Below are 25,131 nucleotides of genomic sequence, written 5' to 3' on the forward strand. Positions count from 1 at the left end.
ACGGAGAGAAGCTGTTGTTGTTTTGTAATAAGATTGTTTGGGTCGCGCACCACCCCCCCCCCCCCCCCTTCTACACACCCCCGCAACGCTCCCGGTTTGTTTTTTTGGGTGTTTTTTTTTTTTTTTTTTTTTTTGGTGTGTGTGTCTCTGTGTGTGTGTGTGTTGTGTGCGGTGTTTGAAAATGGAGGTTGAAGATGCGGACTGCCAGCCCCGATGTGCCTCATGTTTGCGGCTCCTGTGCACCATGTACCACTGCAGCCAGCGCTGAGGGGGGGGAGACGGCGGCGACCCCCGCCCCGCCGCCCCGGAGCCCGCCCCGCCGGAGACAGCGTCGCCCCGGGGCTTTCATGCCTTGTTGTTGTTGCCGTTAATACATCTTGAATATCTTGTGTATTTTTGGTGTGGTTGCTCCGGAAGATCAACACCCAGGGACCTCAAAAACCCTCCGGTTTGCCACTCCGAAGGGTCTTGTTTTTTTTTCATTTCTTGAGGCAACGTGGATTTATTTATCCGGCCCCGCTTCTCGACCGCCTTTTGCCTCCTTCGTTATTTTTAGAGGACGGGCAGAGAAAAGAAAAAGAGAACAATTTGGGACTTTTTTTTTTTTTTTTTTTTTTTCGGAAAAGGGGATTTTGTCCAATTAAAAAAAGAGGAATGAAGTCTGGCGCTGGAGGAGGGTCCCTCGCCGTCGTCTGGGGGTTTCTGCTCGTCTTCGCCGCACTTTGTCTGTGGCCAACAAATGGGGAAAGTGAGTACCGTGCCTGTCGGGGGGGGGGGGGACGGGGACCCGGGGCGTGTGAGGGAGCCACGGAGGGGCTCCCGGTACGGGCGTGAGGGGCGGCGGGGGTACCAGGGCGTCGGCTGCCGGTGTGTGTTTGGGGTGTGTGTGTGTGTGTGTGTGTGAGGGGGTCGGTGAGGGGGGTCCCTGTATGCATGTGTGTGAGGGGCTCCCGGGGGTGTGTGTATGTGAGGGGGCTCCCGGGTGTTTGTGGTGTGTCTTGTGAGGGGGTTCCCGGGGCTCCCCGGTGTGTGAGGGGGTTCCCGGGGCTCCCCGGTGTGTGAGGGGGCTCCTGTGTGTGTGAGGGGCTGGCTCTTTGTGTGAATGTGTGTGAGGGGGTCGGTGAGGGGGCTCCCCGAGGTGTGTGAAGGGGCTCCCCGAGGTGTGTGAGGGGGCTCCCGGGGTCCCTCTGTGTGAGGGGACTCCCGGGGGGTCCCTGAGGGGGTCCCTATGTGTGAGAGGGCTCCTTGGGGTCCCCCTGTGTGTGTCTGTGAGGGGGCTCCCGGGGGGTGTAAGGCCCTCCGGGGGGCTGCACGCCGTTTCCCGCCGCCGTGCGCGGGTTTCGCCCCTGCCCGCGGGGACCTGCGTGTTTTCCCTCCTGTTACGCGTCTGCTCCCCCCGCACGTTTAACGACGCGGGGCCGCACGCCTCCATCCATCCATCCATCCTTCCATCCATCCTTTCCTTCCTTCCTTCCTTCCTTCCCGGGGGGGCGGTAGTGGTGGGGGGGCTGCCCTCTTTTACACACGGGGCGGGCACAACCGCAGCCCCCAGCCCGCAGGAAGGGGCCGCCATGCCCCTCCGTCCCCTCCTTTGTGTTTCCCCCACCTGACCCGCGTACTCCTGACACCCCCCCACCCCCCCTTCTTTCCCCCTCCCCGCCGCCTTTGGACCTCCGCAGCCAGGGCTGCGAGCTGCGTAGTAAACACTCGCAGCCGGGGAAAGAAGAGCCGTGCTTGCTTTCCCCGCATGGAGGGAGCTTGATCTTTGTCAATATTTAGCGGCCGTACGCAATAACCTGCCGTAGCCAGTGAAGAATTCCTGGAAATAAAGCGCCTTGCCTATTATTGCCGCTTTACTGCCGAGGAAGGGTTTTGCTCGCCCTGCTCGGGGGGGGGGGGGGGTGATGGTGGTGTCAGGATTGCGGTGGCATCCCGCAATCTAAAGGTCGCAGTCTGCTGCTTGGTTGGTTGGTGGTTTTTTTTGTGGTGTTTTTTTTTTTTTGGTTTTTATTTTTTTTTTAAGGTTGATTCTTCACGTTTGTGCATAAACAGAAACGTTAGATGGCCGCATGGGCTATATCCCTAAAGGTGGGGTTTTTGGGGTTTTTTTTTTTGGTTTTTTTTTTGTGGTGGTGGTGGTTGTTGTTGTTCCTCAAGCAGCTGCCTCGCACCCAGCGTGAAGGTTTTGTGCGGTGGGCTCGGCGGCGGCTTCCTCTTCCTCCCCCCCCCCCAGCGGGTGCGGGGGCTGCTCCGGGAAACACGCGGTTCGTGGTGCGGGACCGCGTTCCCGGCGCACCGGGCTGTCCCGGTCCCTCCAGCCGCTTATCGCCCGCCGACCGCCCTCTCTTGTCCGTCTGTCTGTCTGTCCGCCCGTCTGTCTGTCCGTCTTGTTTGGGAGTTACAAAAGCCCCGACTTTGCGCGTTTTTAAACCTGCGATTATATTGCAGTGCCCGCCCCCTTCGGGCGCAGGGGGAAATAAAGGGGGCAGGGATGGCTGGCGCTGCGATTGATTAGGCTGCAATCATCACCGTATTAATCCCGGTGCTGATCGGTTTTCTTCTGGTACGTCGGGCTCAGGCTGGATTGAGGATCTCTTGCATGAAATTAGCCTTCCCCTGATTTCTGGAGTGTCTCTGTAGGCAGGGAGATGGTGAATGTGCCTTGGAGCCCAACCATTTTAAAAACTGCTCCCTCTCCCTCGGCGGCTGCAGGAACAGGGATGTTTCTTTACTGCATCTCGGGTGCTTTAATTTCTTCCGCTGTGTGTGTGTTTTTTCCACGTCCTACTCCTCGTGAGCTGCTGTTGTGCCGCTCGCTTTCGCAAAGATGTGCGCCGTTGGAGGGAAGGAGCAGAGAGATCAATTTTCTCCATTTTTAAATGTGAAGGGAAAGAATTTAGGAGCTAGAGAGAGGCTCTTCTGAAAGTAGTAGTTTCAGGTTGAAAAGGAAGGGAAGTTCTTTGGGTGCACTGACAGTGAGGCTAAGAACAAAAAGAACCCAAGATGTGAGCGAGAAGTGCATAGATGGAGCCTGTAACGCGTGTTGAGTAATACTGTGTTTCATTAGCCGGCGAATGCCAATTAACTCCTTGCAAATTAAGGCCCAGCTTAGGCTTTTGCCTGGTAGTGGCAAGGGCCAGCCAGGGCTGGAGAGCCCCAGCCTTAACTTCCAGGAGCTGAACTTTTTGGCTAGAGCTGTTTTCAAGAAGGAAGATTAATCTCTTAAGTTTAAAAACAAAACGCCAGTGCCCTTCTTCAGGGAAGGGCTTACAGAGGATCGAGTAGCGTGGAGAAACAGAACAGGAGAGGAGGGGGAGGTCTGGTGTATCCTTGAACTGCTAGGATACACGCTCACATTTTTTTTTTTTTTTTTCTTTTTTCTTACCTGGTACAAAACACCTTCCAATAAAAATGCCCGCCCAGCTCTGGCAGTAAAATAAGGCAGGAACAGTTATGTTAGGATTTTAGGTTCCAGTCCTCTGAAGTGTTTGCGGTTGCCACTTAGCTAAAATGACCCAATTAAGAATCTCCCAAATGAAATATCTTTTTCTGAAGAAGATCTAGGCATTTAAATATGGGAAGATATGCTGAAAAACTTGTCTTAGCTGAATACTGCCTCTAATCGATCGTCTTTGTAGTTTACAGTTTAATAGCCTTTGTTTTCACGAGTTATTGCTGAAAGAATTTTGCTGTTAGGGGGAAAAATGATCTCCAGAGCAGATGTTTTGCATCTCTTCATATTCTTCTCTCTCTCCACAATAGTGGAAGGAAGATTAATCTTAATTTTTATTTGTTTTTCATATATACTGTGTCATAGCTAAAAGGCACTTCCATTTTCGGTCAAACAAGCAAGGCATTCCTAAATAGGAATACAAAGGAGTTACAACAGGAGGGGAGAGACCCGTCCCTTTAATGCTAAATTATATAAAATCTGTTCATGGTTATGTGACAGAAACCTCTTTAAAATGCAGGTACCTTCAGTGGAAAGCTTCTGATTCAAAAACAGTCATTAAAAAATTCTGGGAATTTCCTGAGATTTTGTTAGAACGGCTCAGAAACAAAAATAAGACCCTTCGTTAAGTACGTGCTGGTGTAATAGAGCATTTGATGTCCAAAGCTACAACTGATGGAGACTTTTTCATCCTGGGAGTGGATGACGTGCAAACGTGGTGTTTTATTCCTTTTCTACCTTGAGCGTGACAGGGGTTTTGATTTTCACCCTTGTGTACGTTCACAAAGGGGATGTCTAGAAGGGAACGGGTTAAACATTTAGAATAAAACCAATGTTTTTAGGTCTGATGATACTTCAGGCTGATAGGTAGCTTGATGGGTCTGTTAGTGTTAGCTCTGAGCTTTTGTTTGTCTATCCAGGCTGTATTTTATGTTTCTGATGTTAATAAACAGTAGCTCATGCTGTGTGTTTAATCTCTCTCCCAGGTTGCTTAGTAAAAGCCCTCATGACCTCCTGAGTGTCAGCATTACACACACCTAGCTCTTCACATCAGCGTTTTCGTGTACACCTAGTGGTTAGTGAATGTTGTTAAACTGGGAGTTGGATAATTCCTCCTCTAATTGAGGCTGTGAATAGAAAATGCCAGAGAGTTGAAGGAACGGGTGTCATTCGGGTTCAGCTGGAAGAGGAAAGGAGGGAAGCGTTCAGGGAGCGATGATGGTTGGAGTCCATGGGAAGGAGCGGTGAGCCAGGCAGTACTTTGACTTTTTTTGATTGTGTCAGAATTGCACTTTCAAAGCTTTTCCATACCAGAACTGGAGCAAAGGCTCGTGTGACTCAGAAACCGAAAGGGTTAGGAAATGGTAGTGACTTAGCTAATATCAGGCAAAATGTGTTGAGAAGGTGAGAAAGCAGAGGAGCGGGTATGGAAGGAAGATGTGTGTTAGGAGTTTCAGTGCTGAACCAGGATTTGAGAGAGAGAAATACTCTTTGTGTAAAGTTACAGAAATTTAACTTAGTTCTTAAGTACGTGGTCAGAAGTGAGGAAAAGAAGGGGCTGCAGAGAACAAGAAGACAGATCAAATAGTTTAACAACGGGACAACAGAAGGCATGATTTGTGTGGTTTAATAGGGAAATTGCTCAGACTTGGTAAACTGTTGTGTTAATTTTTATGTCAGCTTTTCCCTGACCGGTTGTTCCCTCAAACTAGTTCTAGAGTACAATAAAAGCAAAACTCCAGCGACGCTAAAATTGTTTTCATCTTGAAATATACATGCAGAATCTAGTGTTGAAGAATTTCCATGTGATTGTTTTTGAATCTTTGTTGGTAAATAATTACATTCTATCAGTATGTGCTACCTTGGGAAAAGTTCTTTCAAATCCGGTTTAATTTTCTGCTAAACTGACATTTACTAAGAAGATCTTGGAGGAGAATGTCCTCAGTGAGGAGTTTGGTGTGGGTTTTTTTTTTTTTTTTTAAGCATTTAAAATTAAAATACATTTCAGGGCTGAAACTAGTAGTTTTAAAGGACATTTTCAATTCATGTTTATCTGAAGCTTTTTTTCTCTTCCCCAACAATTTTTTTTCCTTTTTTTTTTTTTCTGAGGTAGATTTTGCCAGTGATCACTGGAACTACTAACTCAGTGAGACTAGAAGAGGCAGTTTTGTTAAATGATTAATTATATTGTGTGTATATTCCATCTGTGTGAATTGTGAGCTACCGCAAACTTCATTGTAGAGAAGTTTGTTTATGGTCCTGAACTTTGAGAGAGAGGAAATAATATATGCAGGAAACCTGTTTTTCTCACACTGGATGTTAACGTTATGATCCCACACAGAAAACAACTTATCTAGCTCATCATCTATAATGGCCCTAAAGTTCGTAACTTATGAAATGTATTGAATTAAATTATTAAAAAAAATATTAGGCTTATTTCTCTAGATTATCTGCAGTTAAATTAATAACTTCATGAGCATTATTGTACTTTCTTGAAAAGGTGATGACTGAGAAGCAATAGCAACTTTCTGAAAAAGTTCTTTAAACTTTGGATTATGAAATTAAATACTTATTTGGATTTTAGTGTAAAACACATTTGGAAACGCTTTGTGATGTTATCAAGTAGCAGCTGTTTTTTATTTATATGTGTGAGTGCGCACATAGGAATGGGTAAACTGCAGTTTGTTACTGAAAACTATTGTGTATGTTACTGAATTTTTTAAAAAGCTGCCGTTTGAGTAATTGTCTTGAGAGTCTCATAATTAGAGCTGTTGCAGATTTGTAGTTTCAGTTCATTTCCAATCTTTCTGACAGACTTGAGCTTTTAAGGTTTCTGGGTTTAGGTGGTAACGGGGCATGCTGCTTTTAAGAGTTCTGTGTTCAGAAAGACTTCAGGAATGCAATGATGTGTTTGAAAGGTAGAAATACTGTTTTTAAGTATTTTGATGTATTTGACATGTATAATTTTTCTATCACTGTAAATTGTATAGGCAGCTTCTTTGTGTAGGTTAGTTGGATTAGTTTTTATGATTTATGAAAGCCACTTTAAAAAGAATATTTTCAAAATTTATTTTTTTTCTTGTTGTTGTACAAAAGCAGAACTCAACAAACAGCCGTCGATGAAGACACATTTGCGGTTGTTAGCCAGTCTGTCTTGTGTGCGGTTTTTTTGGGCTGTGTTTTTTTTCTCCTCTTAGCCAAGTCATGACAGGTACAATCTGGACTGATTTCTGTAGTACTATATTTGTCTTTGAGACAAACTTTGAGGATGGGCGAATGATTAGCACCATAGAGCGTTCATTCATGTATTTCTGTGCTCTGCAAACGGAGCTGTACCAAGTCCTCAAACTCAAAAATAGACTCTAGTTCCTTTAGGCAGGACTTGTTTTTGCTTAATAAGTTTGATAATAGTTTGTTTTATTCGTTAGTTAAGAAGATGCATTCTGGCAAAACGCGTGTTAGCGTGGTGCTGTGTTGTGAAGGTTTAACTTGCATTTATCACTGAAAGTTTTTCTTCCTAACCTTTGCAAATGCTAAATATGAGCAGTTCCCTTTAGGATATCTTCCAAGACACCAATTAACTTCTTCCATGTTGATATCCTCAAGAAGTTGCTGTTGTGGCACAAGATTATTTAAAATGTGCTGAAAAGCAAAATTGTTATTTCTGTATTTACAGACTGATTTGCATATTACTTGTAAGCAAGTAATTACTTTTATTTATTTATTAATTTTGGAATATCCAGATGTGTACGTGCCCTGTTACTCTGTTCCTTTCTTGGTTAACTTGATGGTATGAGCAGAAATAAGCATCTATGTTTTTCAGTGACTCCCCAGATAGTTTTTCAAGGTGGGTGTTGTTTTTGACCTACCCAGTGAGAAGGGACCTCACACCCCAGTGAAGTACTAAGATTATTCCTCTAGAGTGACAAATCCACGTAGTAAATATTTTGGTAGAAACAGCAAATGTATGCTTTTGTAGCAACACAAAGTCATTTTAATAATAACTTGAAGCAATAATTCACGTTAAGTTTGTTGCTGAAGAGAAGTGCTAACCAGGTTATGCTTTAAGAACTTCGTGATGCTATTGACTTACAAAAAATGTGTACATTATACTAATAAGAAACTTTTAAAGCAGGAGATGGGTGAACTGCACGTGTATATGCTTTACTGTAATAGTATATAAAATAGGTGTGTGTCCTGCTTTTGTGAACGCTTAGTTTGTGAAGATGTGTGTTTTGGGCAAGTCTGATGACCTAATGAGTTTGCTGTGTGTTGCCAGTGAGGCACGTATTATTGAAACAGCTCTGTGACCAGTCAGGGCGAGTGTTATCTGCAAACCTCTTATTGGTGCCATTACGTGCTGTAAAGATAGCTCTGTTTACTTGGAAGTGTGAGCATCAACTCCGATCAAAACACTTTCTCTTAACAGGTGGGCTTTTTTGGGAGTTCTTTGGTGAACGTCCCTTCTCCATGTGGAGGGGGGCAGTGTCAGAATGTGACCACATCAGGCAAATGCAGAGAATATTAGAGTTCTTAATGATAGAGGCGAACTTTACATGTGTGTTTTTTTTTTTTTCCTGCTGTTGAATGGGTGGTGGGTCACCTTTACTGATCGTTTCCAGAAGCTTATAGTCTTTTTCCTTCAATATGAATGGTTCACAAATTAGTACACTACTCATTTTCGGCTACTTACACAATACTGTTCAAATAGCAGAGGGTTTGACTGGAGGCAGGAAAGAAGGATTTTTTGAAGTTCAGAATGCATGAAATGAATACATACTGAAGTAGTCAAAGATCCCTTGTACTTTATCAGAGAGCAGTCTGCTTGAATGAAAGGTACTGTACCTGCTGTTAAGTTTATAAACTTGGTTTATACAGATTACTTTTTAAATTATTCATGATGCTACATTACAAGTATATCTGACAGGTTTAAAATAAATGGCTTGATGGTAAGAGGGAGCATGCATAAATTAGAGCTGGGATAATGTGCTCTTTGAAGTATCTCTTCCATTTGTTACTACTGGAATACAGTAGGTAGCTGCAGCTGAATGTGTGATTCTCAAGTACGGAGTACATCATTATCTTCAAACTGTGTTACCGTGGCAGTTCTTATGTAAGGCAGATGAGAAGAAGTGGCAGGGAGGACTAAGGTGCTCACTTTGTATTTAGTGATATACACGTTTCTGCTGAAACGTGGAGGGTGTTTGTGGGATGAAACTCGTGGAAGCACAGCAGTGGGAAGGGTCTGCTAGTAGCCGCGGGTTGGTAAGGTTAGCATAGCATCACATCACTTTATTTACTTTTTTTTTTTTTTTTATTAGCATTGCTGTGGGTTCGTAAGAGGAGATTTGGCAAGGTGATAGGAGGTTTCCCCTCATCCTTAGAGGGACGCTGTATCTGGTTTGCTTATGGATCATGGTACTCAACTTGAGAAGTCTTCCTGATCTGCATGCACAGGAGAACTTTGCAAGAGCTGAACTGTTGTGTTTGGAAAAGGTTATTGGTGGGGAAAGAGAATTCCAGATCTCTTGGATGCAAAACCAGCTTCCCCAAAGATAAATTGACACAGGGCTGGTTTTCTTGATTTGTAGACAAGGCAGCTCATTATTTTTGAGAAGCGAGTCATTTACGGTGTAGAAAAAAACCCTAAAATGATGCATGATAGAACAGCCCTCAAAAATAATGGGAGGTTTTTCTGAAGGTGGAAGGTCTTCTTATAGAGAAGGATAGCTCAAACCGTAAGTCTTAATCAAATGGGTACAGCATTTTGGAGCAAGCTGCTCCTGGAAACAGTCTATAACCAAATTTCAAAAAGAGAATTGACTTGGACTTCGGAAAGGCTTTATCCCTGGATCTCACTGGGGTGGTTTCCTCATTTATTTGCATTGGCTTCAGTTTAGAGTCGTCTCCACGTTTCGTCCTTTTACAAATAGTACCTTTCTGCTTCCTCGCCCCTCCTGGCACCTCCCCTTGGGTCCTTCTGTGTGAGAGTAGTACATACCTTGAAAGGCTTAAAAAGCACATTTTCGCGGGAGGGGTGAAGGCTCTGGCACGGCACTGTAGGAACAAACACGTATTTGCACGGCTCAGCTCATCTCAGAGTAACATTTGGCTGTAGCGTTAAGAGTTGAAATCGCAATGGAAATACCTTGTTTGTCTTGTCCCCCGTGCTCTTCGCTGGTGCAGAAATTACTTTTATTGTGGTGTTTTTGTTGCTTTCTCCCCGGGCGTTTTGATGTGTAGTTAAATTGTTACTATTGTCTTTCCCAGTCAAATTTCATGTATCCTGCTGGGGATTTGTTTTTTTTTTTTTTTTTTCTCCAAAATACTGATGGAGTTAAATAGTACGTATTGTTCTTAAGCTTTCAGGTGGCTGTACCTTTCTCTCAGCTGAGAACCAGCGTCGAGAGAGACGCTTAACACGATGATGGCACAAACCGTGCTAAGAGTTCACAGACCCACTGGGATGGAGCGGGGAGCCCACTGGAATTGTGACGGTGCCTGGCTGCCACCATGGGATTCGGGGCTGCTGCTTCTCTCTGCCTGTTCTGTATCCCCAGCAGGTGGAAGCAGCTTGTGGTTCTGTATTGATTGCAGTTAACATCTTCTTTCAGTTCATCGTGGCTGAAGCTTTTTTTTTTTTTTTTTTTGAGGTGAATGTACATTTTGGTTCCTTGCAAATGCCACGTCTCCTGGGAGGTACGGAGGGAACGAACATCCAGCTGTATCAAGAGAACCAGTTGCTGGTTTGGTGTGTGCTTTTCTTCTCTTTCTTGGACCTGAGAGGTTCCGAGATCGGGGAAAGGAAAGTGGCAAACCAGGAGGACGTATGGCCTTTTGTGCGTGGAGGAGGGTGCCAAAAGTCGATGGTTGTGTTAGTCCTATTGCTCAAGCACCTTGGATGTGGGGATGTTGTTTTAATAAGTTCCTGTTGGCGTTCCCTTGCAGCTCTTCCAGTGACTTACACTCATGATGGAGGTTGACTCTGTGCAGTTGTTACTGTACAAAAGAGCAAAAATAGGGTTTAAGAAAAGTACATTTGTTGATCCAAACTTGAGACTTGGCTTGGTTTGAGCCTGTGACTTGAGCCTGCATGGGTCTTGTCTGGGAGTGACTGAAGGTTTTGATTGTTTGTTTGTCTGTTTCCTTGTGTGTGTGTGTGTGCTAATAAAATGTTTGTGTTTTTGTCACATTGAGCAGGCTGGCTATGTGGACAAATATTTTCATTGATATTGTGTCTCATCAAGAGGCGTGTAATATGTGCTTAATACTCAAATTAGGTTATGAGAGTCCCTTTTAAAATTCAAGCTTGTATACGCTTCCATGGGTTGTGGTTCTAAAATGCGGCCAGCGTTACCAGTGAGCGAACAAAGGTCCTTTCAAGTTGGTTCAGTTGTTACCCTACAGAAATAAGGCACAGACAGAGAAATACATTTGAGCGTGTGTGTATGTGGCAGTGGTTCTGGACTTCAGCAGAAACACATGTGAAATGGGCATCTGTTTTTTCACATGGTCTGTGTTTCGTGTATCTCTTTCGGTAGTTCATTGTTTAAGTAAACGTGTTACCTTAGCTGTAAGGCTTCAGTGCCAAATGCCCACTGGTGAGATGTGTTGGGGTTTTGTTGTTCCCAGGCCGTACTGAGAAACAAGGGCTTTACAATTCGGTGCATTTGAGGAAGATTACAAGAAGAATTTGGGGCGGATCACAATCAGCGCTTCAAAAGCAATAGCTTTGGAGTAACTCTGCTATAATGCAGCACAGCCCATGGAAAAACACTGTCATCTTAACAGATGCAGTGTTATTTTGGAGATTCCACTGTATAAATACATGGACTGTGGTTAAATTGTGATGGCAACAGATGCAATCTCGGTACTCGATTCTTTCATCTCTTTAATATTTAAAAATACCCTGCGAAGTAAGAGAAAAAAACAACATCCATGGTGAAAATATGCCTTCTGTAAGTTGTTGGGGCTGTACCTTTTGGGCCTTGTTTCATCTCAGATATGTCACTGCAGATTAGACTTGGGCAGAGTAAATGCTCATCTCTGTGAGGGCGTCTCTGCAAATGCTGCTACTCACGGCTTATTGTACAATTTGCATATGAATGGAATTATTCAGCTATACTTAAGAAATGTCAGCGAGATTGAAGTCAAAGTTGGTTAACCTGGCAAAAAGATATTTTCAGTATTTTTCATGAAAGAAAGTGATAGTATGAAGACAAGAATTACACATTCCACTGGCTAAGCCAGCATAGTCTGAGGATTTTCTTGGTGTTTTTGTAGTTGATATCAGTGACTTTATTTTTAAATTTGTCTGCAATATGTTGCATTGTTAAGAGAGCGAGAGAATTGGAATGCGTGAATCAGATGTTGTATCCTAATGCTGCACAGTTGTGTTCACATTTGTTTTTCTTTCCAGATTTGGTTTTGTTTAAATACTGATTTGACAAGTATAAGTTGAGAGTAAGGGTCTTCTTTTTTTAAGACCACCAAATAAAGCATAGCAAGATGATGTTATCAGTGCATTCACCTCTCTCCATCCACTAGTCTGGTAGAAAAGCCTGAAGTTAAATACTGTAACTGGATTTAAAAAAGGGACCAGATAATTTTTGTGAGCGATGACATTGGTAGTCATGCATGCTAAAATAGGGAGTGATCACATCTCGTGCTTCAGAAGCTGACAGTATGCAAGGGTTGGGAAGAAATTGTATTCCTCCTCCGGGTGTTTGTATTTCCCTCCCCATTTAAAAAAAAAAAAAAAAAAAAAATCGAGAAATGCTATCCTTGAGGAGTGGTTAAAGGACTTGTTTTTAGAACCCTGACACGACTTTGGATGCTTGTGTGACTGTGCCATCCAGGTGAAGGCACTTTCACTGTGCGTTGTCAGGCATTCGAAGACTACTCTTAGCAGAAGTATGAGGGTGGGGGTGTTGGAATCAGCTTGGCTGATAACGAGATAGTATATTACACTAAAAATAAACCCCAGATCTTCACAGGCGGCTGTTAAGATTACCTGGTGTCACGTGCAGTTAGAGTGAAGCAAAAGTTGAGGTGGCTTGAGCGTGGTTTGGCCTCCCTGTGAGGATGGGCTCTGATGCTGCCTGTTCGTTCCATGGGATTTCTCTTCGTTCTTCCGGAGCGACGGCACTCACGGAACTGTGGAGCTATTCGGTGTTGCATCTGTGGCCACAGGCTGTGTTTACTGCGGTATCAAAATACTGTTCTGACCTCAGGATGACTGTCGCTGCTCATGGTGTCTCATGCCTCAGGTTCATCTTTAGCACCCTGGCAGCTCCCCCCAGGCTTGGTGAGATGAGAAGATGTGAATCCCGTTCAGTAGGAGGAAGTGAAGTCGGGGAGAAGTGGAGAGCAGAGAGGCAGAAGATACAATTGTCACGTCCACCCATTTTTGCAGGGGGAGGGAGGAAGGCTGCATTTAAGTTGTCAACATACCCTGGTTGGGTATCTATGTCTCCCTCTGTTCTCCCCCTCTATCAATAATCAGCCTTTCAATAGTGTCACGTACTCGCTACGTGGCTCCTCGATGTCTTGGTTGAAGAAGAGCATGACCGCAAGGCTGGCTCTGTCGGTGTCGAGCCTGGTGCCCAGAAAGTGATGGAGGTAGTTTTAGGCTGTGGGATGCTGCACGCAGTGGTAACTGCTGAGATGTTCAGAGGGTGGAAGGCTTCGGTTTCCTCTCAGCTGATTTAACGAAGCAAGTTGCACCGACTCATGGAAGGGCGCGATGAGAGCCTGAGGGGATGGGATGGTGCGGTCGAGAACGGGGCGAGGGAGAAGCAAAACAAGTGGCTGCTTTAGTGCAGTTCTCCACCAAGCAGTTCTCCGTGCTTTTCTTGCCTGTGCCGGGAAAGGTGGATTTTGGTGACTTGGCTGAGCATCACTCGAGGCTCAGGGACTGGAAGGGGAAATCCTCCATCCGGGTTAGGGAGCATTAAGGATGTGGACGAAGGTCTCCGCGTGGGCTCTGAGGTGCAGCATCACAGCCCACCCCTTGGTGACAAGGGGCAGCAGCCAGCAAAGGCCGGGGCTTGTCACCCACATGGCTGTGAATCTGAGTGTGAGGATGAGCGTGTTACCATCCAGCCCTCTTCTTGAAGTAGTCAAATTTATTTTCATTGAAATACTTGGGTTTTGTTTGTTTAGCCAAGACAGGCTTCAGCGAAAGCTGTAGACCGAGCGCTTGATGAATGTAATAGTTTTTACAGAAATAAAAACAATTCCGATGCTTCCGCTGGGCACTACAACTCTGCATGGCTTCCTAACCTTCTGGTGGGAATGTTGTGAATTTTGGTCCAATTTGTCCTTTAAAGTTTATTTCTTCCTTAGTATGAAGGCCTCAGAGCACTACTAGCATATTATAATTTTTTTTTTTTTTTTTTCCTTTTATTGAGATGGAGCGTGAGTGATTTTCATAGTGGCTTAAAACAGCACGCAGGAAGAGCTTGCTTTAAATACACAGTTTTAATCTCATTTTGCATATTTTTAGCTGTTCTTTTGTTTTTATTGGCTGACAACTGTTAGAACACCTTGATTTGCAAATACAACCTTTTTGGAAAATACAGGCTTTTTTGCTAATGAATAGCATTTGCCATTTCTACACATTCATGTAAATAATTAGATGCCTTGGATACATTTACTCAGATCCTTAATTTTCACATTTTTAAGTGACAAAATGGCAAATGATGTGTTTTCTGGTAGATTACTTCTCAGTTGTGTTCTGTTTTTATTTGAAGGGAAAATGGTATTTTAATTAAAATGCAGAAGATCTGAATTTTGAGACTTAATTAAAACTCCAAGTGTGACGGACAAAAAAAAAAAAAACATCAATAGAGAAAATAGTTTGTTACTGTTTCTCAAAAGTTTAGAGCTAGTAGATCTTGCCCACTGTTTCACAGGTTTCTGTGCAGGAGTCCTTTTTAATTTGGAATTAATTGCTCATTGAACTGAACCGTTTGAGTAAACTGAGATGAGGCACTTGCGGAAGTGGCTGTTGAATGTAAAAGCTATCTTAGCATTTCAACAAAGGGTGGCTCCAAGAGAGCACTGAACAGTAAATTCACCAGTCCAAACTTTTTTTTGTGTAAATTATATGCTTACTATTTTTATTTTATTTAAATTACAGTAGGCATTTGCCCTAATATATGCTGTTATAATTTCATGTTAGATTTGTAATTAAGTTTATTTTTAGAAGAATGCATTTAAGTGGTTTATAGAAAATGATTTTCTATTTTTGTAAATGAAATAATTGTTTTTTATTGGCTTTTAATTTCATGCAAATGTGGGTTTTCTGGCTTGGAGGCTATGTAAGCCGAAAGAAATCTAATGATTTGAGAGTTTTCTGTAATAAAAAGAATAGAAGATTCGTTGTCACTAGCTAGGGGCACTGGTAGGCAGAGTTAACTCTTATTTGGGCACGTTCAAATTGAGTGACAGATGTTACAGAATGCAGTACAATGGGTTTATACAGAAATTTTTTGTTCATTGATTGTTCTTCCTGGTTAAGCTAAGAAAGCCAAATTGTAACTGGGTTTGGAATCTGACAGGGAGATAAGAAAGATGGTCAGAATGTGGTGATCTCTCAAGTGCCTGAGTATGTCGCAATCCATGGCAAGTCCAATGGACAAGGGAGTGTTAATTGTGTGCAAGCCAGACTTGCTATTTTTAATTCGGCCTCGCTATCGTGTCTCTTCGCAGATGAATTTGAAGGCTAAGGGGAGTTGAGTGATGACTCATTATTGAGTTAGTAAAATCACAATTGATCTCCATTTCCTGTTGATTCCAAAATTACTGAAGTGTGAAAGCCGAGAGTGACTGATGACTTCTTGGAGGGGAGTTTGAGGGTGGAATGTGGAAGTGACTCTATCTGAAGTCATTCAGTGCTGCCCTGGGTGCTAGTACAAAAATGTCTATAGTGAGAACAGGTGTGTGTCTGAGATGGGAGGCTTTGAAGAAAGTGTGATGGTCTGGCTTGATGAGTTACGTAGAAATAATGGTAATCTGGGCACTAAAATACGCTCTTCAGCAGGGTGGGGTGGGGGAAGAGATTTCTTAAGTGGCTACTGATTGAAGTTTAAGATTAAAATTTTCATTAGTCCTCTCAGTACTGGAGATACCTTCCGACTGACCTGTGTTTCTGTCACTGGGCTCAGAAGATGTTTATGTTGAAACCCCTTTGCTCCCAGGTACTATTTACTGTGAAAGTCTCCCACTCTTTGGCAGCATGACTGCAGAAGGGATGTCGGACTGCCCAGCGACAGAGGGTGGGATGCAGGGACAGCAGCGTTGGGTGATGGAGAAAATCTTGCGTATCTTGGTTATTGTTTGTGGTTATCTTTTGATAAATCCTTGATCTTGTCATTCTTTATTTTTGTAATAAAATGGGATTAATGCTCTTTTGAAAGATACCTGCACGTTACCACGTTTCTAATTAGTAAGATTTAAAGTTTCTTTTTTCCCCCCTCCTAGTACTTACTGTTAGCAAAACTTTTTTGTTAGGAACTATTAAGTTGCATTACTAGACTCTGCCCACATTGAATATGTGAGAGTAAATTCTGCTGAAAGGGGATTTGTTGGAAGAAATTAAAGGGAGGATATATGATGTTCCACTTGGAGGCAAGCTATAAGGAAGCCTTGAAGTATAGCTTCAGGAAGAGAAAACTCAGTTTAGTTCCCTGGAGGAATAAGAGGAGGTGTGAGGTAAGGCTGTCCCTTCTCTTCTGCTTGTTGCATCCCTTGCAATAATCCCGTTTTTAAGGAATTTTTCTGAAGTGGTAATTTGGAATGCAAAATAACAATCTGTGTTCTCTCTTACAGCTATTCAGATGGTCTTTGAACCGTTGAAACTTGTCATGGGTGTACACTCTGATATGCTGTGTTAAAACAGAAATAAAGAACTAGGAGAAGGAGAAATATATTTCTTTTTCCTTGGAAAGTGTGTACAAGCTTTTCCCAGTGTTTCCATATTTAGGATTATAGAGAACTGAGAAGCAGGAAAAAGGGATGGTTGATCTTGCTGTCCGAGAACAGCTTGGTTTTCGGAATTATAAACAAAATAGGAAAAAAATCTTCCAGGCTTCTTGACAGGCTAGGTGTGTGGTTTTTCACATTCAGAAGAGCTGATTCAGTTGGTCTGGCTTTTACAAGGGAACAACTAGAGAAATAACTTGCTCTGAGAGGGTGTAAAGAACTTTCCTTTCCTCTAGAAAAAAGTTGAGCAAACACGGGGCGCTGAGTTGCATGGTTGAAATTTGGTGAACCGTGGAAAGGACATTAGTTTTCAGAGAAGTCTGATGTTTCTTCAGGGTGTTGTGGATTCAGAGGTAAGAGTTGCCACACTTAAAAAGACACGTCTCGGTCTTACTGAGGGTTATAGGAGCTTCAACAAGAGTATCACGGCACTTAAAGCTGTCACTTGCAGAGAATCTTCAAATACTTAAAGCCACACCTTGAGACCTTATACCTTGTTTTGTAGGGTCTGTGTTGATATGTCCCCAGTACAAAAGCATTTTGTTAAACCAATTAAATGCGTAATATTTTTATAATACTTGTGTTCTGGAAAAAATCAATATGACCAGTTTCCCTTTGAAATGACAAGAAGCTGGTTGTGCTGACAAAGTAGAATGCGTTAGGAAGTGGTGCTTTGTATCCTCTCAAGAGTAATGTGCTCTCGTTTTTTCTTAATCAGCAGGATGTTCTCCTGTATGTCAGATGTCTGAGTTGTTTTTGCGATCTGTATCGGAGAAGAGCGAGGGGAAAAAAATGTCAGAGAAGGAGAATAGGTTTAAATGCTTTCTAACAGCAGAAAGCCTCTGCAGCCTTGTATTTCTCTGTTTAGTAAAACTGGTAATGGTCAGGTCAGCATTGGACACTTTTGTGTTTATGTTTGTGTTTTAAACAATAAATAAAAGAACAACTTGCCCTTCAGAAGAACATAATGCGCAGCCTGCCGAAATACTCTGGAGCATAAGGGATATAATTAACTGTTTTCCCTTTAGCTTGGTTATGTTGCAGAAGGTAACACGAGATGTCTAAAACATCTGAAATTGCTTATTTACCCTTTCACTAAAGTAAGGATTTTTCAAGTTGATTGTTTGAAAATCAAATCTCTTCTTCCTCTCTCCGTTGCCTTCCCCTTCTTCCTCGTTTCCTGATGTGCGCTTTCCAAATCTGTAATAAGTAGAGTACTGATGGCACTTAAAAGCAGCCATTGAGGAGAAAAGTTTATTTCTTGTCACTTTTGCTCCAGGCTATAGAGAATAGATCTTGGAAGTTTAGGCACTTGTTCAGGCCTTTCAGAGGACTTTTTAAAAGATACTTTGCTTTTGATGCAATGAAGGAAGGGCAAGGACTTGAAAGGACTGACAGCACAACCAGGGTTTGGCTTATTGCGTGAATGAAACCTCTTGCTGTGATTCTGACTTTACTGACCAGGTGCTCAAGTAGCACAAATCTGTTCTGAACTGTTTATTTTAAGATAGTTTTGCTACCATTCAGTGGAAATGGGCTAAAAGGGGACAGAACCTGAAATGCTTCCAACTTCTTTTTCCCCCATCTTGACTTTCCTTGAAGAGTAGGAATTGGTGTGAGACAGTGTCTGTAGCTCCCACTGGGTCAAACAGAGGTTGAGATAAAAACACGTATCTGTGTGTGTGTTGTAATATTGATTGTCATGTGGTAAATAATTCCTTGGCAGCAGGATTACCGAGTCTGATGTTTTACACTTCACTTGTAAGTTTTGGTGCAGTCTTGCTGCTGGCTGTGTGCTCAGACCTGCTTTTTGTTCTTTGATGGATGTCTTTTTCATTACTTCCTTTTGACCAGCCTTTCCTTTGAGATAAAATGTCATCCTTTGGGTTGGTTAATGTGACTGGAGCTCTCTTGATCTGTTAGTTCACTGGCTACTCTCTTTTTGTTACGACTTCTTAATAAGTTAACGGTCTCCAGAAAGACCCATTGCTGTCTCTTGCTCACCTCCCCCAGCACGGGTGTGTACATATTCACACCAAAACAAAGATTACTTCTGAGTCTCTCTTTGTTTTATATTATTTGTTTTTGTCTGTTCCATTATAAACTTCTTTAAGTAAAGTCTATTCCATGCGTTGCATTTTAAGGAGGCACACTGACCTGTGGGTTAATTTAGATTACCTCTTGCCCCCTCTCCCCCCCGCTCCTTTTCCTGCACAAGTTGCCTTAGTTGGGATTTTTGGATTAATTTGGCAAGGAATATTGAAATATGACTTGGGTTGGAAACAAGATCATTCAGGCTTTGGCAGCATAACTGAAGTGACTCCAGAGCTTAGAAGTTGTGTTCTGATTCATCCTGAGTATGGGAAGGGAAGATGATGATGATGATGATGATGATGGGGACAAGTCTGCTTTAGTTGTCCACTGAGGACACCAGAGATGACTGTGGCTGTGGTGCTACCCAACGCTGTCATTACTATCACCAGAGAACTCCCTTTTTCCGAAGTTGACTAGAAAATTTTCCGGTAAAGACTGTGTGTGACCTTTCACAGATCTGGGGGCGGTTTGTGAATTGAGGACTTTCTCTTTGCGTCCCAAGTTGCTGGTTCATTGTGGAGGAAATAAGGAGGCGAAGTCCTGGTTTCTGAATGTGGAGCTGAATGAAGCTGGCGTGTGGTAAAGCAAAGCGCAGCCCGCTCAGATATGTTTTCTTAACATGGAACCAACTAGCCTTGCATAAATACCGTGGTTTTCTTTCCCAACAGCAGTGAGAGGCCAGTAGAGCTGTCAGACAAGTGAGGCGAGGCCAAGGACTGTCCATCAGCTGTGCTCTCCAGATGATTTTGCTTTCAAGCTAGCAGTTGAAAAAGAGGGTTTTTTTGGTTGTCTTCCTATTCAGATCCTCTTACCAATGCTCTTTTTTTTTTTTTTTTTTCCTCTGTTCCGTTAATTCATGTTTTTCTTTCTCAGATCAGGGGTAGTTTAAAGCGTTGCAGTACAGCTGTGTTTAAAGGTGTATGTGGCACTGTTACCCAGTGCAGTTGTGCCGTCGAACACCCGCCCTGTAGCTGTAGTTTATGTTGACAGGAGCTGTTTGGCTGGTGTGACTTAGTGTTGTTTGGGCAGGCGAATCATAACTACAGGCAGACAAACACTTTTCTTGGGGTGGCTGTAGTTGGCACATCCTTTGCAGCGGAGATTAGATTCTCCCTTTACCTTGCAGGATTGGCAGCTGGTTTTACTCTACCTTGGTGTGGGGTGGGAGGACGGGAGGATGAGGGATGCTATAAGTTAGCTCTGGGTTTTCAGAGCTTGATGAAACCTTTCTTATGTCTGAAGGTAGCAGTCTTGCCAAAGCTTTGTTGGATGTCAAGTAGTCTGGATCCAGAGAGAGATTTTCTTTGATGCAATCCTGTGGCCTAATTCTGAAGCCTTGTGAGCAGTTTCTGCCCGTAGGACAGTTTCCTTCTTGTAGAGAGATGTGCAGAATTATCTCTGCTGATGCTCCCTCTCTTTGAGAGAGGCTATCTATTGGACATCAGGTAGTATTTCTTTGTCTGTCTTGCATAATACAAAGTGGCTGTATTGTTACTCATGATAGGAATTTCAGAATGCAGTGAAACTAAAGAATATGTCATTCAGGTTTATATATTTAAGAGTGTATTACTGGGTTTACGTGGTTTCTCTTGCTTCCCTTTTTCTGTTTAGCTCCTCTTATTTGTTGCAGTGGAAAAACTTCTTTGTTTAAAGTAATTTTTTGTTTTAAGCTCTCTGAGGAAAGATTTCTTATCATAGATTTATAATTAATCTACTTACTATTATAATTACTAAGTAGTACACACTTGTTAACAAAGACAGAGCGCTTCATTGAAGAAACACACTTGCTCATCAGGCTGTGTGGTTTCAGGTGTTCTAGTGCTAAACCAGCTTTTGACAGCAGTAGCCCACTCCATAAGTATCCAAGGAGGATATTTTTATTTTAATTCAGTCAGCCTGGTCGTGGTGGTTGGTGAGTTCTATTGCAGTTTTGAAAACTTGAGTCTGGAAAGATGGTGTGGTTCCCCCCCTTATACAGATGAAAAATGTTTTTTGAGAGGATCTTTCAAGGCAATGATCTTTCCAATAATCGTGCTTTTCAAGAATCTGTTCAGGTTAAACCTAGTAAAGCATATTTAGATGCACTTTTTGGTAGTGAATGCAACAAGTTAACTTGAAATGTAACTTTTAAGTTGTTTTTCCAGGTTAAATCTGGGTTTGTATGTTTCACTTAGTAGATACCCGCTATAAAACCAAGTTGCAACCTTTTTTAAAAAAAAAAAGTCTCATGTACCCATGTAACATTCCCTACTTTCAATCAGGTTTGTAATTTTGTGGTGCTCTAAATAAATTTAGAGCTCTACATAGGGCTGTAGAATTGGACAAAGATGTTAGTACTAAGTAAATGTATTACTCATCTTTTGGTTTAGTAAAAGTACCAAGTGAAGAGAGAAACCATAGTTAGTGAAAAATCATTTAGTAGTTACTAAATCCCAGTTATCTTAAAAAAACCCACCACCACCCTACCCCCAAATATAAATGCAGAATGAACTAGTTAACTTTCATTTTGTGTCAGAATATTATGTTTATGTATTTAAGTGACAGCTGAAGCTTAGTGACTGAATCACATTGGTTAGAGGTAGATTGCTGTTCTGTTCTTTCACTTGGCTGTTTTTCTCATCTTGATGTTATCCATCTCTTCTTTCTGGCTCACATTTCTTCTAATTTCTTATGTCGTCGCCTTCATGACCAGAACAAAGAGTGAAATAATACCAGGGAGTTAGCAAAACTCAGCTTAAGTATATGTTCTTCAGCTGTATCTTTACCTAGGAGTTGGTTGTATAGGGTAAAAATGATGATGAAGATGGAGATCTCCATCTCAGCCTTGATTTATCTTCTGGGATGAGTGTGTGCACCTGCAGATCCCCGCGAAGGGGGGCGCCTGAAGTTGGGAGTGTTTTCAAACGTCCAGGTTTGATATTGCTGTTAGGTTTGCCCCTAACTCCTGTCTCCTATAACTTACTGCATCCCTTTCTTCCAACACTGCTCCCCCAAGGAGCAGATTAGATGGTGCCTGATGATGAGTTGTTGGGTGAAATGTGCCATGGCTATATGTCTTTAACCCAGCTGGACCCAGTGTTCTCTCATGGGTAGATTTGTTAGAAATGCATTAGGGCAACCTTTTGCATCCTGGGCTCTCCAGAAGTACCTGCCAGAGGAGGAATAATAATTTCTGTTGCTTGCTCTGCCATTCCACTCCTCTTCTAATAAAAGTGTATATCGTGACAGTGATTGCAGTTGCCAAGCAATAGAATTCAGTACAGCTAGGCTGAATGCATACCTAAACCATTTTGTTAACCAAAACTATAGCGTTGTGCATCACCCACAGTGCTTATAGGCAGCGTCTAAAAACCTGTATACAGGGTTGGAAATCCAATGTCTTGGGCAGTATATAAATGTAGAATTGAGAGTACGGGCTGAAATATTACCTTGAACTTAAAAGCCGAGTGTGGACAAATGACTGGGAGTAAACCACTGTTGGCATTTTTTTTTTTAAGCAAAGTGTATGTTTAGTGGGGTTTTTTAAATTATTTTCCCTGTTTTACAGTGGATGTCAATTAATTGCTGAACAGAAGATCTGCATAGATGGGTTGAAAATTGTATACTTAGAATTGGAAGCTTTTCTTTATTTTCAGAGAAGTGAAAACCTTACGAGTTTTGGTGGTTGGTTGGGCCTAAAAGGGGCTCTAGTTTTCCATGCTTAACCCTTTTTATCTGGTTCCTTCTCACCTGCTTTGTTTGCTGCTTTGTTTGTGGCAAGACTCTCCTTGACTGGTATCAGAGAGGTGATTTGTTTTTTGTGTGTGGCTCTTTTTTTTTTTTTTTTTTTTTTTTTTTTTTTCCTGGTTGTTGTGGTGTGATGCCTCTGAGACAGTAAATAACCCGTGTGAATGTTGTTGTTCTAGTATAAAGGACACTTTCCTCGGTTGGGCTGTGTTTGTGATAATAAAAGGATATCAGAAGCATCCAAGTGGCCAGAAAAGTGAGTTCACGTAAGAACTCCTACTGGTACGGCTACTTTGGTTTATATTTGCCTTAAATTGTGTTCTGGTGCAACTGTTCTTTGTTGATAAGAGCTGAACTACTAGTCACCTTGTCTTTGGTGCCAACCCACATGCTTTACCTTGTCTTTGGAGAGGAAGGTTCTTTTTTTCAATCTGGTTAGCTCATGACTGGAAAGCCCCACAGCACCTGCATATGTGTAATTTAATACCTTTAAAGCCCTTTTTGGGGAGTGCGAGTTGGTCATACTTTAACTGCCTTGAGAAAGCAGGTTACAGCATGACCTATGTGATTTTTTTTTTTAAGCTGTGTAGCTGCCATGTGAAGGGAGGAGTGGGAGGGCTTCCTGTTCTGTTAATTGAAGTTTCATAGTGCTGTCTTTTTCCTCTGTGCAATTACACGATTTTTTTTTTTTTTTTTTCCAAACTACCTTAAATCTCTGTTCAGGTGGAACTATGGGATTAAGGGAAGTCTTAGGTCTTTGTTCACTTTGTTAAAACAGAAGCATTATTATGGAAGGCCAGAGAACGTAGGATTTCTGTTGCATCATGTAAGAGGTGGTTAGCACAGGATAGTAGGGCCATGTGTTGCATATTGTTAAGAATAATTGCATCAGACTTCTAATTTTTTTCTGTGGATCTAAGTATAACTTCCTGATGACTCTATTAAATCCCTTAGCTGACCATTATGGATGCAATTATATGTTATGATACTGTTTTGTCAATTTGCTTCTAATGAAGCCTAAATGATCTGGCTTGCTTGGCCAGTTAATTTTTAGAAATGAAAAAAAAATTGCCAAAAAACTTTCAAGAGAGGGGAGTTTCCTAGATGACTGCAGGATGGCAACTCAGCAGGCAGCTAGAAACATAAAGTCTCTCTCAATGTGAGTTGCTGAGCCCAGCCACATGATGAATTTTCATTCTGGAAGAATTGGCTGCTTATCCTGACTACCTAAGTGTATATCCCATAGGTTTCTGTCAGCCAGTTGCCAAGTCACTTGGATGTGTAGACAACTGTTTTAAAAATAAATAAATAAAATCATGCACACGACAATTTTTTTTTTTTTAAAGGTGCAGAAGAACAGTCCCCAGGAGAGACAATTTCTGTTAAGCTCTATTGTCATCACAGATTGTGAAACACAAATTCAGTGTTATAAACAGCTTGTAATTTCAGACTTTCATTTCTGCTTTAGCAGGCTGAAGCTACTGGCATAGGGTTTAAACATTATTATCACAGTTGAAAAAAATGTTTTACTCTCATAGTTATTGATCATAACACGCCACCTACTCACTTCTATGTTACGTATTTTGTATTGAATGGCATGCTGTTATTTTGTGGTGCTGTCGGAAAAGTGATAATGAAGGATAAGTAAGAGTACAGAGGTTTCAAGTCTATCTTTCTTCCTGTGAGGATGGAGCTCATCTTTAGTGATTTAGGCATTACCTGCTTGCTTCTGCAATTTGGGTTTTTTTTTTTTGTTTGTTTATTTGTTTGACTTTGTTTTTCTCACAAGCTGGCAAATTTGACCTTACTGTGACCCTGAAGTGTTGCAATGTAGTTTATGGAATTATTCTGGAGTTGCATTCAGCTGGTGCTTCGAACAGCTTTCCCTTCCTTGTAAATACACAAAAAAATCTCACCAGAGGTTTGAGTGTTCAGCTCCAGGCTTAATGCTCAAACAACGTCTTTCAATGATTGAACATACTAGGCATTAATGGGTGAGGAATTTACTGTAGGTTTGATCTTTCTGTTAGATTTTTGTCTCTTTTCTTGTTTGAGTGGCAGAGAGTCTTGCAGGCAGCGTCCGTAACCTGGGCACTGCGAATCAGAGCTTAAAGTTTGGTGCTACTTTTACTTGGTTTGATAGCCAGGAGTTCTGGGGTGGTCATGCAAGCTCAGCCACTTGAGTGTTACTGGTTCTACAATACCTTCCTCCATTTTTGCCTTGTGGACCCATGAGGACAAATGGGAATCCATGCCAACTGAGCCACTCGCTCCTGTTCTGCTATTTCAGTAGTAGGAGGTAACAGATGTGGCTTCAGAGGAACCCCCGAGGGATGCGCTGGGTCAGTGCAGGCTTGGTGAGAGAGAATTAATTTAGGGATGACTTTGTCATGAGGATGCTTTCACGTGAGCTAGGCTAAATCTAGACCCACTTGCTCTGGTGAGCTGTGTAGAGAAGACATCAACCAATATTATTAAAGGGATTCAGTTCATTTTGTTGGCTCCGTTTTTGCTAAGCTGCTGTTCCTGTTGACTTTCAAAGTGAAATTTTGGCAGAGATAAAGCCAAGTAAGATGAGGGACAGAAAAGTGATTTATTCTGCAATTTTTTGTGCGTGTAAACTTACGGGGAAGTTGGAGGAAGTTCATGGAAAGCAGCAATGCCAGCGATATCTTTAGCCAATGACAGCTGAAATTGCAAGAGCAAAAAGGCAGAGCCAGTTTGAGTTTGTGATGTGGGTTGTAGTCCTTCTGTGTGTTATTTTTGTGAATGTTTTGTTCTGGTCAGCTTGGTAACACAGTGGCCCTTGGATTTGGAATATATAGTTAGTAGAGTGGTAAAAGAGAAAATTTAAGTAGGACATGTGTATTTTT

At 42.3% G+C, this 25,131-nt stretch overlaps 1 protein-coding gene across 3 annotated transcripts in view; it reads left to right on the forward strand.

The window, feature by feature from the left end:
- Positions 1-213: 213 nt before the first annotated feature.
- The window catches only part of IGF1R (insulin like growth factor 1 receptor), a 190,826-nt gene continuing 165,908 nt past the window's right edge, over positions 214-25,131 (forward strand). For 2 of the 3 annotated variants that reach the window (XM_074156421.1, XM_074156422.1), the window contains exon 1: positions 655-748. In XM_074156421.1, coding sequence (XP_074012522.1) covers positions 655-748 — 94 coding nt within the window. Of the gene's footprint in view, positions 758-25,131 lie in introns of all 3 variants that reach the window. The other variant, XM_074156420.1, reaches the window with a different exon arrangement.

This window comes from Numenius arquata, chromosome 11, assembly GCF_964106895.1.
Source record: "Numenius arquata chromosome 11, bNumArq3.hap1.1, whole genome shotgun sequence".
In the NCBI taxonomy this organism is placed as follows: domain Eukaryota; kingdom Metazoa; phylum Chordata; class Aves; order Charadriiformes; family Scolopacidae; genus Numenius; species Numenius arquata.